We start from the raw sequence: 15968 nt of genomic DNA, 5'->3' as shown, positions 1-15968 counted from the left end.
GAGAAGATAAATTCTCTCTTGTAATCTAGATAGATGCCAGATTTGTAGAAAGTTAAATTCACATGGAAATGCACAAGCAAATGCAGACAGGAGTCTGGTTTCAAGTTTATAGACATCTTCCCGGAAAAGCTTGTGCATGACAGTGAAATGTCTTTCACACATATTTGTTTTGAGGGAATCTAATGTTATGCAAGAGCAGATTAGGAGACTAAGAATCTGCAATAAACAGGATTGTAAAAAAAATAGTCTCACTGTATAGGAGTGAGTATCCCTGTATCCCTAGTGCTGCGTAACAGGGTGAGCTCCTGTTACTTGTCCCAGCTTCTGCCAGCCTAGCAGTTCATAAGCACGTTGAAAAAAATGCAAGTAGAAAAATAGGGACCACTTTTGGTGGGAAGGTAACAGCTTTCCATGCACCTTTGGCGTTTAGTCATCCCGCCCACATGACCCCGGAGATGTCTTCGGACAGTGCTGGCTCTTCGGCTTTGAAACGGAGATGAGCACTGCCCCCTAGAGTCAGGAATGACTAGCACATTTGTGCGAGGGGAACCTTTACCTTTACCTTTATAGGAAGATATGTTGGAATATTCTTACATGAAAGTCAATGCTATGTTCAAGCAGAAGACTCAAAGCCCTATCTAATTTATAATTTAATTTATATCTAATTTATGTGGAAGCGTTACCACTTTATCCTAGGCTAGGCTATTCATCCATCTACTCAAGAAATGGAAATCAAGAGCAATTCTCTTATGTATCACATCACCTCCACCCTTTTCTCTTATAGTTGAATATGCCAGGGATTAAATTTACAACTTTCGTGCAAAACATGTGCTGTTTTTGAGCTATGAGTGCTTCTAAACACATCTTTATTTTCAGAACAGCTATTTTAATCTCTGATCTGATGGAGTTATACTGGGCTATTAGAATGTAAACATTATTTTCCCAATAAAGCAACATTTTAATTATGAAGAGTAAAACCAGATTGCCTTCTTTGTATTTAGCCATGTAAATAACATTGGAACAAAACACAGAGAGAATGAATTCTAAGTGTTATTATTCCTTTGGAATAGAATAGATTCAGAGCTAGAAGAGTAGATTCACATCAGTGTCCAATACTTTGTTTAGTGAATACAAATTAAAACATATGGGACAGTGAGTTACCTAGTCTCTGTTTGAACCCCTCTAGTGAATGCTCACTGAAAAGATTAAATTGGAATCAGCCTTGCTGAGACTTAAACCTATTATTCCATGCTCTATAGAATGATGGGAAAAAGGCTTGACCTTCTATGTAATGGCCTTTCAAGGTTTTGAAGACTGCTCTTCTCATGTGCAGGAGAAGGGATGGCAGAACCTGGGGCAGAGTGAAAAGGGTGATCAGCCTGGAATCTCTACGTAGCCACAAGAGAACTAAATTTAACCCACTTGAGTGCTGTTGATGCTAATCTAATCTACACTTGAGGGTCTTGTCTTTCGCGCAAGAGAGCTTGCTCAATTCTTTCAACTTCCATCTTAATTTCTAGTTCCCTGATTAGGCTCTTGTTCTTCTCTGAACCTATTTCAAATTCTCAGAAAGTGTGGTGCCTGGAACTGCATACAGTACTCCAAGTACATTCTTTCATTTCTACATATATGAAAGCCATAATCAAAACCAACCAAATGGGAAGAGTTATGAAAGTATGTCTTAAATTCTGAATGGATTTATGCTAGCATATAACTCAAATTTTTCATCTCCCAAAAATTTCTATCACCAAGTTAGTCAGCCAATTGCCTAGAAATTTGAATAAAACTTCATCAACTGTGTTAGGTAACCTAAAATGAAAGATTCATGTGGGAAGTGATACCAGACCTGGGGCATTCAGTGGACTGCTGCCATACAAAATGAATTATTTCCTTTTTGTCCTAGATTGTTTTTATTCTTGCAAAAAGCTTATTTGAAATTTGAACATGGCCCCAGCTGCGATGCATTCAATTTTCCCTTGCCCTTGTTAATTGGAACAATGATAAGTGCCAATTGGGTAAAATATAACTTAGCTGAAAGTATATGGCATTCTTCCAGTACAAAGGAAAGAATAACATAGAATTAATTAACAAAATTCAATCAAGAGTTATTGTATGAGGGCAACCGTGTTTGTATCTTTTAAGCAGCAATGGGTGAGGAGTGTTCACTTATCCCAGTAGGCTAAGCTGCATTTTAATTTCTAAGCAGCTAATTAAAAATCCATATGTATAGTTGAGTAATTTAAGCTATTTGATCTATATAACTCACTAAGTTTTACTTTTACTTCTAACTCTCTAAATTGTACCTCTAGCTGATAGAAAATATATACATGCCTATCATTGACTGCAGGCATGGTAGATATAAGACCCAAAACGGTATGTGTAGCATCAGATCACCTATATAGCATTATGAAAGGTTTTCCTTTTACAAAATAGCCACACTTTTGGTAGAAGTACAAACTGGAAACAGACATACTTTATGTGTTGAAAATCATGAACATCAACACCTGTCACTATCCCACCCCCTCCTGTATAACTGTCATCCTTATAGGCCCTGGTGAGAAATGAGGGAAATTGTTTTCCTTGACTGCAAGCTGGCTGATGCAGATATAATTGGGTTGGGGATTGTCTTCTTCTTCGACAATCCCACTGTAATAATAGCAACTGGAAATAATATATGTGGCCCGTTCAGAATTTTAGTTGCCTGTTAGTACTCTCTATTGTAAAAATATTAGCTTGTTGTGAGGTGAAACAATACAAAACTTTTTTGGGTCGAATCTCTGTGTTTTACTCCCCCCACCTTCCAAAAATTCTATTAAATTTTGAAAACATAAATACAAAGTAAGCAAAAAAGGAAAATTGAAAAAAAGTAAAGCATCAAACAAGAAGCAAAAGTGGAAAAACTAAAAGAAAAAGAAAACAGGAAAAAGTAAAGAAAAAAATGGCTTCTGACTTTCTTTGCTACAGACATAGATAAAAAACACATCAAAACTCTTATTCTAAAATCAACAATAGTCTATATTACTTCTGTAATCCCATATAATTCAAATCATCAAATCCCAAAATCAAAATTGCTTTTTTCTTAGTTTCTTGCAAAAAGTCCGAAGGGGGCTTCGTTAGCAACTCATCATTGTCTCTTAAATTATAAGCATAATCTTCATTCCATATTTCACCTATTTTCTATAAACTCATCTCTAAATCTTCCGTTCTCCTTATTAATAAGCCAAGATCCGCTTGGTCTATTTTCTCATCCCCCTCTTAACAATTAAACATTACAAAAAAGAAACTAAATAACTAAACATAATCAAAAATAATCACCACTTAAAAGCCCTCCCCAATTACTGGGAGCAAAATGATCACATGATTGCAGCTGACTGTGGCAGCACTGAAGCAGCAGTAAGGCGATGCTGAAAGGGCCACACCCTCACAAGTTTCATTCCCATGAGACTAATGGGTCCTGGCATTCTATAAGGTAGTTCATTTAAAGTACATTGGTTCAAAAATTGTTTCTCTGATGATGTACCATTTCACACAATTTAAGGTTACAAACAAATACATGAGATTTAGTAGTATATAGGTAAAACATGTTCTAGAGACTTACTGTTATCCGAATGAGGCGTTTCTTAGGACGTCTAGATATTAGCCTTCAAAAATCATTCATATCTATTCCATTCTGGTAAAATAAACATTTCAACCAAGGCAAATTTAAATTGACAAATGTGGGATAATTTTAAGCACCTCAGTGTATGACAATAATCTCAGCAGTACAGCCAGGATCAATCGGAGTCAGTTTTCTGATAGGGAATGTTGATGTTATGACGGACTGGCTGAAACAGGCATTTGTATAAGATTGGAAATGAGTACTCCATCATCAAATAATTAATCAGCTCATTTTTCATTTGGATAGCTGTTAATATTTATTGCATTGGAGAACCTATCATGTTGAGGATACAGTGTGCAAGTCACAGGATATATTGTCATTGTATAACTGTGCATGTGAAACTAAAGATATTGTATGATACTTTGCACACTCTGTTCAGTCTCTTTCTTGGAATTGGAATGTACGTTCATTTCTTCCAACAAGTTGGCCACAATATCATTCTCCAGATTTGCTGTCCTACCTCTGTTAGAATCTTGATGGATTCTTCTCTTGCTTGCCATATTTCAGTGAGTATTCCATCAGTTCCTGCAGCCTTCCAACTTATCAATGACCAGAGTGCTGATCTAATTTCATCTTTTAGTAGTAGAGGTTTTTGTTAAAGTAGGGAATATCTTCTAAGGTACCTTGGATACTGACCTCTCTAGTGTACAGCTTGTCAGTATACCCCATATTGAGAAAACATGAATTGTATTTCATTCCTTTCATGAAGAAGCCATTGACCCCCTAAAATTGTCTGGGGTATTTATTTCTGTAGAGCTGAAAGGTCATTGTGTGGGCATCTGCTCACAGGTTTATTGGATATCAGAGAAAAATTCCTCTGCAGATACTGTGCATATGACAGGCAGCTTGCTGGATGCTATTTATCTGAAGTTTAACTCACCCTAGGGATGGAATTATTTTTCTATTTTGTCATAAATGAATGCATCAGCATGTCTTGTAAGAGCCCCAGGATTTTTTTAAAATCATGAATTTAAGTTTTCCAGGTGTTTGTTCCCAATGTCTCTGTAATGCCAAGTGAGCCTTTTTGTTAATTAGACTATTCAAGGCACGGATGTACAACCTGTTCGGTCTCTAGAGCCCTCTTTCACAGTATAATGCCAAAAAGCAGTGACACAGTTTCATATCATTTTGAAGTGAAAAATACCACCAAATCATGACAAAATAAGGCCATCAGAGTTAAAAAAACAATAACAAAGCTCTACACCACCTGCCAAAGAAACCAGAAAAACTATGAAAATCATAATGCTATTAACCAAACTACATGATGTAGTTGTGGCCATTGGGTGTTACCGTTTCTCCAAATTTTAAGTGCAGCTTGTAGTTTTTCTCTTTTATATATATATATATATGGTCTGAAAGGCAAACTATTTTTTTAAAAAAATTGTCCTAATGTATACTAGTTATTCCTTTTGTTGGACAGAAGAAGCTCCTCTATTTTTCCAGTAGATTATCCTAATGGAGGAATATGGAATATGGGGAACAAGGCTAAAGAATGAATAAAGTCAGGATTCCTACAAATATGAATTCTCATACACAATGTCCTTTTTTAGTTTTATGGTTTTTAGGCCTAATTCATCTTTGTGGATCTCAGAGTAATAAATCCCACAAGCCTAAACTTTGCCCAGATGGACTATTTCAGTGGTTTTTACAGCTTGATAAACTTTGTGCTACTTATTTTAATTGTCTAAAAGGTTGAGAGTTTTGCCTGAATGGACACACTACCACACAAATTTGATCAACTTGTTTTATTACAAAGATATCCCCCAGCACCTTTTGCCACTTCCATCAAACACCAGGTAAAGGGGAAAAACACTCACAAATAACTTGACAAAGTTATAATATATATATTTATATATATTACAATAAAGTTGGGCTCCCCTCAGTTTCCACCTTGCAAACAACTTATTTCTTTTCAATGACTGAAGCAAATATTTGAACAAAGAATTAAATAACAAAGCATAGGCCATCACACTTGTGTACCAAGCACACAGCTTGGAACACTCACATCTACCTCTAGTCATACCCAGGATAAGACCTTCCAGGGGGAAAGGAAGGTCAGTCATATTAGCTAAGAGCTTTCTGCTCATCCAATTCTATGTAGGAACTAGGCTGTTGTTGCCAAAATTACAGCTTCCTGCACAGACAAAACTAGCACATTTGTTACACCTGCTTCAATTTCAATCCATTTCCCTCCTCTGCAGACATGGTCATCCAGAATAGGGTCCCCCCCTCACTCCCATTCCTGAGTTTTCCTTAAGTATGTGTGTAACTGGGCAGCTCCTCATGATTAAAAATAATAATAATTTTGAAGGAAACAAACAACTTCTGTCAAGTTAAATGTAGCCCAGCTACATTCTTAAATTTCTCTTCCATAACCAGTCTCTTGGCAAATACATGTACATTTCTTCAGTGAGTGTAACTTTTTGAAGTTCTTTTTTCAGGTCTTCTATATTCCTCTTTGTTTTTGCCCTGGATAAAATCTATATTTCAATATAGCAATATATAAAATCCATCGTGACATATCAGTTCCTCAAATAATATACTAACACTAGGCATTTTGGAAAGTTATATCTGAAATAAGGTAACTGTCAAGGACAAGATTTTGATTAAAAAACTGAAATTCATCCCACAATCAACTCAGCCTCAAAACTGTGGCAACTCCTCCCTTGTTTTTGGTGAGGTAGTGTGGTATGCTTTGAGCATTATTTGGCAGTTCATGAGCTTGGCATTGTCAAGGGCGTGTTTCGGCGTCAGTGTTTGTGATGAGTTTTCATCTTCTTATACAAAACATCTATTGCCTCAAGGCAACTACCTAAGGTACCAAAGGGGAATTTTGAGAGTACTAGAACTACTGATGTTCTCTCCTTCACAACAGAGAGGACGATGTAAGGATAAAGGGAACATTTCAGGCATCAAAGTTAGCAACACATGACACTTTGCAATGATTCTGGCAATGCACAAAAAAGTTCCTTTCAGATAGAAATTGGAACGGAAATACATACCATTATTTTTGTTCTACTGAAAATTAACAGCGGCCTTACATTAAACCAACTGTTATGAACTTTGGGTTTAAGCTGAGCTGAGAGTTCAGCCCTATATATACCCTTCGAACTAACAGGGGTAGAATAAGGGAAGAAAGCACATTCCTTTGACCCTGCAGCATACGTATACTTTTCCTTCTATGGAAAATGATTCCTCCAGCAATCAGAGGGCAGTCCAAGAATTTGCTGAGTGCAAATCAACCTACCGGAATATCTGGGAAGTTTGGAGAAGTGGGAACAGCTGCACTGATAGGTTGTTTTCTGACTTTTGTTTGCTACGCAACAATGATCCCTTCAGCAAGGTAACAGCCATTTTTGTGATTAGATAAAGTGCTTTCACATGCCATGTCTATTTGGGAAGGAACTGCATTGTGGAGCCTATGAAATCTCCACCTCTTTCCAATGTTGGAGGATGGTGTGGCTATGTTACACATATAGTACAAAAATAAAAGGCACAAAATACATATAATGCAGCAAACTGTGTACAATAAATGGATTCCCTGATATTTAAAGTACACAGAAGAAAGAGGGGCACTGTTGACAGAGAATTCCTGTGTGGATCTGAGAGCCTTTTGAAACCTTCATTCATTGTTCCCTGAGTTGTTGCTGCTTTTCTCTCAACAATCTTAGCATTATCTCCATATCCTTTGGTGCGCAAAGATTTTCTCCGGGAAAATGAATGAAGTAAAAGATGGCCATTTTGAAGATGAGCAGGAGGGCAAATAAGTTATGGGAGCCATGTAGTGCAGATCCTATAGTAAATTTCAAGCTGTTTAGTGGACACCTCTCCAGATAGTGTAAGATGGGGCAGATCTGCTATCAAGTTGGTTTCTTAATCATCATATACATACAGCGGGGTACTTATTGACAAACAATGACTTAGAAAGGGTGTTTCTTAAAAGACAGTGCACTGCAGAGAAGGTCACTTCTAAACACAGGAAGAAAGTTCCAGCTGATACCTATGCTTCACTGCAGCACTCGTAAATATTGTCTTCCATAAGTGCAATCACTTGCTCAAATTTGTGCTGAAGCTGAGTGCGTCTTGTGGTAGAGTTGGAATCCAACGCATTCACTATCTGAGGAAACAAGGAATTAAACAAATGTGAGATTTTTTTATTTATTCATTCAGACAGTGCAGTCTTGTGCATGTCTATTCATGACTTTTTCTCCAGGAAAGTGTGTCAAGACTAGAACTTGCTTTAGGTCCACTCAATGTATGTCATTCAAGTTCTTAAAATCATCTATCTGTTTAAACTGATTTCCACCCATCTTTTAGTAGCATTCTTCTACGTTGCTGACTGTTCTATTTCCTTGTTACTATAATGATTTATACTTGTATTTTTCAACTGGGGCAACTTCCACCTATGTGGTTTTTAATTCTCAGGATTCTCCAGCAACCATAGTCATTACAAATTTGGGAAGCAGTGGTTTATAAGAATGGAGGTTGCACCTTCTTGTTAACATTCAGTGTTTGAGAAAGAAACTTGATGCTTTTAGAAGATTCCAGGTAACCATTTCCTTGAAACCCTCCTATGCTATTCCATTGCTTATTCTTCCTTTTTTTTATTGAAGGAAAACTATTTAAGATTTGCATCTTGCAATGTCTTCACCATTGCAGATAGGGGTGGGGGGAGAGGAATTGTCCTTGGCAAAGATGAATGATCTATTGGAATAAGAGTCCTTATTCTGCAATTTGACTTGCAGTTCAGGTTTACAAATTACATCCCTCAGCGCAAGTTCTCTCTATTGCTTTTGCTTTCTTTATTGTGATTTACTTTTTCTTACATTTTACTTTAGCCTGTACTTTGCATTTTCAATTTGTTCCACCATTGTCCACTGTACTTTCAACCAACCCAGAATGAACTACTTCATGAAATTTCTTTCTCTTCTGGAATGAATTAACTTCATCCTTCTGTTTCTGACAAGATAGTTAGCTACCTAATTAGGGGATTCCACTATGTTCCTTTCTTTATAATTCTAAAGCAGAAAAATAAAAATATGGCAAGGAGGGAACAAAGGAACAACATCTGTTGGAGGGCATTGAGGCTTTCTGTTACTTATAGAGTCCAGGACAGAAAAATCAAGTTTGTGGAATTTACTAGTTTGGATAGTCTGATGTGCTTGTGAAATTGACTAGAAATCAGGCACTCTCACAGACCTATATGGGTCTTATGTTAACTATTTTTACTCAGAAACAAGTGTAGTTGCAACACTATATGGCAAGATAAATGCCAGCCCTTTGAGATAGACCAGATAGGAAACCAAATCTCTTGTCTTGTCTTATCTGTGACTTCCTTTTGTTTCCCAAGGTTATTCTCACAGCCCATTACAATAAAAGGACAATGTCAGGAGAAGAAGGATTATGATAGGAAATCATTATTGATAGTGTAGCTGCTTGTCCCTTTAATTATAAAGAATAACTGCTTTAGCTGTGAAGAATTACAAACTTTTTTGATTTATATTCTAGGACAGAAAAGGCATTCAGAATACTGCTTGGCTGAGGAATAACAGAGATGCTTTCTCTTCTAGAGATACTATCCACCAGGGAACAAGCCTTCAGTGTGGAAGCCATGTGGCTTAGCTTCATATTTTGATTTTTGATCCTTGAATATGCATGGCTATCTTTTAGCATTAGCATTAGCATTTATTTATTTATTTATTTATTTAATATTGCCGCCTATTCACCTTACAGAATATAAATCCACATTTAAAACAATAAAAACTAACAAAAAGAATCAAATAAATTAATATAGTACACTATACCAAAATCAACCCCCACCTCTCACCCCGGCGACAGAAGATCACACGAGCCATTTAATGGCCTCCATCCCGCTCTGGGTTCCTCAGGTCCACTAGCAGAACCAGGTCTTCAGCGCCTTCCAGAAGAGTGTTAGAGTGGGGGCCATTCTAATCTCTGGGGGAATGATGTTCCAGAGAGAGGGAGCCACTACAGAGAAGGCCCTTCTTCTGGGTCCCATCAGGTATATCTTCCTCCGGGATGGGACCCGCAACATTCCCTGCCTCCCCGCTCTGGTGGGTTGGGTAGATGTGACCAGCAAGAGACAGTCCCTCAGATAACCTGGTCCCAAGCCATGAAGGGCTTTAAAGGTGACAACCAGCACCTTGAATTGCACCCAGATGCAAATCGGCAACCAATGCAACTCCTGCAGGGGAGGTGATATATGTGCACACCAGAGTCTGCACAAAACATGCGGGCCACTGCATTTTGCACCAATTGGTAATGATTATTTTATATATCCTTACTTGGAAGTAAGGGCACTACCACAAAAGACTCCGACATTACCACTAGATCAACCCTACACCTTCTTCTTTCTTGGGCAGCTAAGCCTTATTAGTGTCACTTTTGTGGCAATGCAGCCCAAGTCAGAAATATTCTAGTTTCCTATTTGAGATGGTGAAAATTCCACAGTGCATAGGGGAAGGCTGTTTTTTCCAGTGGCTAGACTCCTACTTCCTTGGGTGGTGGCTGTATTATGTACGTTTGGTATTCTCCTGCAATCTAGGTCTTTCTATGTTTTTACTTTTATTTGCGCTTCAGTGTTTTAATGATGGTTATACTATTTGGATTGTCACTAAGGTTATATTTGACCCAGTGAGGACACCCAGTGTCCTGTGAGATGCGGGACTTTATAGAATTTGCTAAATAAATACATGCAATAGATCTTTGGTTTTCTTTTGACCAGAAGCAGCTTACGCTGATTGAGTGAAAGTGCTGTGGAAATGTGTTCACCTTCCCCTACCGACAATATCTATCTATTTATTTATTAATTTTTTTAGCCATACGGTAACTCTGGGCAGCTTACAGTCATAAAAACGTATCTAAACATATACTGTACGTTTAAATTAAAACCAAACATTAGAATCTAAGGACATGTGGGGAAGGCAGTGGCGAAGTGGGATCTGTTATTACTTGGTCAACCAATATGGAGTTACCAAATGAACAACAGAAATGATGGAGCCGGAGACTGCTTTGGTACTAGTTTTTTGCAACTGATCAGCAGTAGGAAGCCTTGTGGCTTTGAAGTGGGATGCAGAAAGCATAACTGCAGACTGTATTTAAACTGTTTGTGTAACTGGGGATTAAGGCAGGTGGTAGTGTGGAGGAACTTCAGTGTTTCCTATTTGCACCAAGACAAATTCCTTGTGTGTCCACTCACACTTGGCCAATAAAAAATTCTATTCTATTCTATTCTGTTCTGTTCTGTTCTGTTCTGTTCTGTTCTGTTCTGTTCTGTTCTATTCTTATTCTTATTCTTATTCTATTCGATTGAGATGGTGAAAATTTCACAATGTGTTTAAAGGAGAATATTTGTCACTCAGGGTTGAAATGAGGGGTTCTTGGTGCTCTCTGAGCTTGGTTTTTTTTTTATTTATTTATTTATTTGATTTATATGCCGCCCTTCTCTGGAGACTCAGGGCGGCTTACAATGCGTTAAGCAATAGCCTTCATACTTTTGTATATTTATACAAAGTCAGCTTATTGCCCCCACAAACTGGGTCCTCAATTTACCTACCTTAGAAAGGATGGAAGGCTGAGTCAACCTCGAGCCTGGTGAGATTCGAACTTACAGTAATTGCAGACAGCTAGTGTTAATCACAATGCTATCAGTCTGCTGACCCACCAGTTTTCTTGTAGACATTTCATTATTCAAACTAGGTGATGCCATACATTTTCTGATGATGTTACCTAGTTTGGATAATGAACCATCTTCAAGAAAATAACCAAGTCCAGAGAGCATCAAGGACCATAAGCCTGCTTTCTATGTAAACAATATAGATAGAGGACCACAAGTGTGGGAGAAGGAAAGGGACAAGTCTGTTGACATGCCTAGGTTGTGTCCTCTTTGTGAATATAAAAAAGGAAGATGCATACTGCACAACACCACTGGACTTTTTGAAGCTGGGTGGTCACTTACATTTTTTTATTTTATTTATGGTAGAAAACCAAAGATTTTAATTGTGTTTGTCCGATGACACTCTTTGTAAATGACATACTTTGGGTTTACTATGACATATGGTAGGACTATAAAATATGGGTTGATACTGATTGGAAACCTAATGTTAAACTGCAATGTGTGATTTCCCAATTTATTTCTAATAGCTTAGTAAAGCTTGGATACATTGCATTGAACCAAAGCTGCCAAATGAGGTACATTTGACTTCTTAAGCACTGTACTGTACTTGCATGGGAGTAAGTCCTATTGGACTTAATATCTGAGGAGGGCTGTATAGGAAAGTACTGTTAGTGTAGCACAATGAGAATTTTTCATTCTTATGGCAAAGTGATAGACTGGAACAACTCCGAAACTACAAGCTGCCCAATTGATCCTGGTACAAAAATGCATTTTTTACACAGAATGTTAAGAACAGCTGGGCTTAGATAACAGTGCTCTAAAATTATGCGTAATATTTTTCAGATTTACCTGCTGACAGGTGTTTTCAGGTAATAAAAATAACACCAAACCCATTCTGCGTTTTTCAGTTTGTGCATATTATTTTCATGGTATTTTAAAAGATTTTCTGTAAAAAGTCGGAGATGTAGCAGTTGCGTGGGGAGGGAGAGGAAAGGAATATTGGATGTGTTTATATGAAAAGAAACTAAGAAGTACAGCTGATGTGAAGGTTCTTTTTTCCCTCTGAAATGACATAATCCTTAAAACTGAAAACCCATGCAGGAGCTGTGTTTTGTGGCTTCTTTTACTCTAGAGCTAATATTTTACTATCTCAATGGATCTAATCATTAGAAGCATTAAATAATTTTGAGTTATTAGCAATTTTCAAATCTACTGATTATACAAATGGATCATGGAAGAGAACAATTTGGGCTCGGGTAACAGTGTCATTGGCTTGCTAAAGACCCAATTTTTAAAAAAAGTATGCATTTGGGACTAATAGGGGCAATAAAAAAGTAAACCAGGCCAAAGGGAGAAACTCAGTAAGTAAATATCTGAGAAATTAATTGCATGAAGAAATAGAATGAAATTGGACACTTCCTGTAAGCACCATGGTGAGCTGATGTCTTGCCTGCTTCTGCTGGCGAGCAACACAGCTTTTCGAAGAAGAATGGCTGCTGGATTCTGGATCAGAGCTGGTATTACAGATTAACAGAGTTGGAAGGGACCTTGTAGGTAATCTAGTCCAACCCCTGGACTAAACAGATCCTACACCATTTCTGACAGGTGGCAGTCCAGTCTCTTTTTGAAAGCTTCCAGTGATGAAGCTCCCACAGCTTCTGAAGGCAAGCTGTTCCATTGGTTGATTGTTCTCACTGTTGGAAAATTTCTCCTTATTTCCAGGTTGAATCTCTCCTTGTTCAGTTTCCATCCATTATTCCTTGTCTGGCCTTCAGGTGCTTTGGAAAATAGGTTGATCCCCTCCACTCTGTGGCAGCCCCTCAAATATTGGCACACTGCTATCAGTGTGCCACTGCTTCCTTGGTCCTTCTCTTCACTAGACTAGCCATGCCCAGTTCCTGCAACCATTCATCGTATGTTTTAGCCTCCAGTCCCCTAATTACTTTGGTTGCTCTTCCCTGCACTCTTTCTAGAGTCTCAACATCTTTTTTATAGTGTGGTGACCAAAACTGGATGTATAATCTTTCCAGAACAAGGAGGGATCACTGAAATCATCCATGTGACTCCGATAGCCACCCCTTGTGGAAACTGCTGTTTTTACAGTTGGCTTATGAGTGGAGTGGCTGAGAGTCTTGATTACAGCAAGAATATTCCAATCCTTTCAGACTGAGATAACTAAAGTTGTTATTGAATTGCAATGGCAAATTGATTCTGAAAGCTGCAAAAAGTTTGAAGAGGGCAAACAGATCAGGAGCTACACGTTGCTTCCTCGTGATCTGGATTCATATTTTGAATCCAAATCACTTGGGATATGGATTAATACCCCTCGTGATGTTATACATTAATAATATTAATTCAGTGCAAGTTCAGATTTTGGTACAGTAGTTAAGTATCACTGCAAAGACACATGTATTTCACAGAAGTATTTCACTATGCAAACATAGCTACACTCAACCTTTGTTGCTACAAGCTACAAAGCTGACAGATAAAACAACTTCTTCCTATCAGATGAAGGAAACGACTCACCTGACTGCGGTATCTCTTGGCGTATTTATAAATCTCTGTCATGGCAACATTGGTGTTAAACTCATTCCGATATTTCTTCATGAAGAATAAAACAAACAAAGAATGTTACTTCAATTTTCACTAAATCACAGCCACTCTTTTTGACAGGAATCAATTGATTTAGAATTGTACTTGTATTGGATGGTGCTCTATGCAGCATCAGCATATTTGAACTCTCGATTGTTTTCAAAGTCAGCTAATTAATATGTGACATACATAACTTATGAGTAATGCAGGAAAAAAAATGAAAATGCATTGTGGCTAAGGAAAATCTCTTTAGTGATTTATAGTCAAGCAAATTTTAGTTGGATTCCTGATAATACTTAATACAGCACTCTTGAACACTGTTTGACTAGAATATAAAAAACTGCTTTTAATTAGACGTGAAATCAATACAGGTAGACCTCAACTTACGACCACAATTGAGCCCAAAATTTCTGTTGCTAAGTGAGACATTTGTTAAGTGAAGTTTTGCCCTATTTTACAACTTTTCTTGACACAGTTGTTAAATAAATCACATCAGTTGTTATGTTAGTAACGGGGTTGTTAAGCGAATCTAGCTTCCCCATTGACTTTGCTTGTCAGAAAGTCGCAAAAGGCAATCATGTGACTCTGGAACATTGCAACCGTCATAAATATGAGCCAGTTGCCAATTGTCTGGATTTTGATCACGTGGCCATGGGGATGCTACAATGACTATAAGTGTGAAAAACAGTCACACTTATAATGTGAAAATGAACTGTTGTAAGTATTCTCATAATTTGTATGCGATTAAAAGTACTCATGAAAAGATTTGTAGAAATTGTTATAGGAGACAAATCTGAAACTGATACATTATAAAAGAGATTTCTTACCCTGGATTCTTCTGCTAGATGGGCGTTCATTTCCTGTTCACTAAGTGGTGGCATATCATGGATCTGTTTGTAATACTTCTGTACAATTTTTCTATATTCAGGAATCTCCTTAGCATATAATAATTTATTAGTGGGTGAATCCTAGAGGCAAAAATCCAGAGGGAAACCATTATTTTTTTTAAATGATTAATTATTATTATTTTCTTTAAAAAAGAAAGAAAGCAAAATATTTTCTGATAAAATATAAATATATGCACTGGCAAGTTCAAAAGATCTTGACTGTAGTTGTAATTGAAACGAGCAGTTATCTTTGCATTAGCTTCTCAATATATTATTCAATGCATGTTATAGCACGTGATAAATATAATTAATGAAAATAATCTACAGACCAGTATTCCCAAAGGAATATCTAAATATAATCTAACATTATTCCAGGAGAGTGCTAAATTTCTTAGCAGAATACTATTTTTAAAAACATGTATCACTGGGTATCCCACGCTGTAACATTATACGTAATATATGCTCACTTTTATTTATATTTATATCGATGACTAATTAAAGGATTAAATTATAGCCCTCAACAAAGTGCCTCAAGGAAGCATATTAAATTCTCCAGATTCACTTCAATAACAATGCAAAACAGGTTTTTGTTGCAATTAAATCTCTGTAGCACTCAAAGGGCTATAAATCAGCATTAGGTTTCCTTGGGATCCATAAATTAGTTTAGGCTTCCTGGTGTCAGATTACCTTGAAAGCCAATATGTAAGAAGGTTGTGATAGCCAAGTACAAAAATTCAGATGGTAGGATAGGGTTAGACCCCTAATAAGAAAATAGGATTGGTCTTTCAACAAACTAGTCTCATATTAAGTTCATTGATAAAAACAACAACAACAAAAATAATGCTCACCCAGCAAAAAGAAGGCTATAGTTGTAGCAAGGAGAGATAATTCTAAGTACTAAATTGTCCAGCTCCCAGGAAGTAGGTTGTATACTCCTTATTGCTATGATTTTAGTAATGCCAGCTCATGCACTTGAGCCTGACAGTTCTGCATTAAAAAGCATCTGATCCCAATTAGAAAACAAGCATCTATATTAGATGTCTTACTAAGTATTTGCAACTCTCTCAAGGGTCAGAAAACTCTTATACACAGAAACTCATTGTAGATTGACATGAGGCAGAAAAAAAAGTAATCTACTTTTGTACAGACAGCCCAAAATTGCAAGTCCCATCTCCCAGAATTATGACTTGAGCAA

The 15968-nt window shown here is 37.2% G+C and overlaps 1 protein-coding gene across 1 annotated transcript in view; it reads right to left on the bottom strand.

Annotated features, from left to right (window-relative positions):
- Positions 1–5388: 5388 nt before the first annotated feature.
- PLXND1 (plexin D1) overlaps positions 5389–15968 on the bottom strand; it is a 179103-nt gene continuing 168523 nt past the window's right edge. The window contains exons 34-36 of the mRNA XM_034431590.3: positions 14714–14854; positions 13821–13895; positions 5389–7775 (exon numbers count right to left, since the gene is read on the bottom strand). Of these exons, the coding sequence (XP_034287481.2) occupies positions 7659–7775; positions 13821–13895; positions 14714–14854 (333 nt within the window). The 3' untranslated portion in view covers positions 5389–7658. The remainder of the gene's footprint in view (positions 7776–13820; positions 13896–14713; positions 14855–15968) is intronic.

The sequence above is a fragment of the Pantherophis guttatus genome, chromosome 2, assembly GCF_059756535.1.
Source record: "Pantherophis guttatus breed Tessera chromosome 2, ASM5975653v1, whole genome shotgun sequence".
Classification (NCBI taxonomy): domain Eukaryota; kingdom Metazoa; phylum Chordata; class Lepidosauria; order Squamata; family Colubridae; genus Pantherophis; species Pantherophis guttatus.
This window is presented reverse-complemented; position numbering and strand designations above follow the sequence as displayed.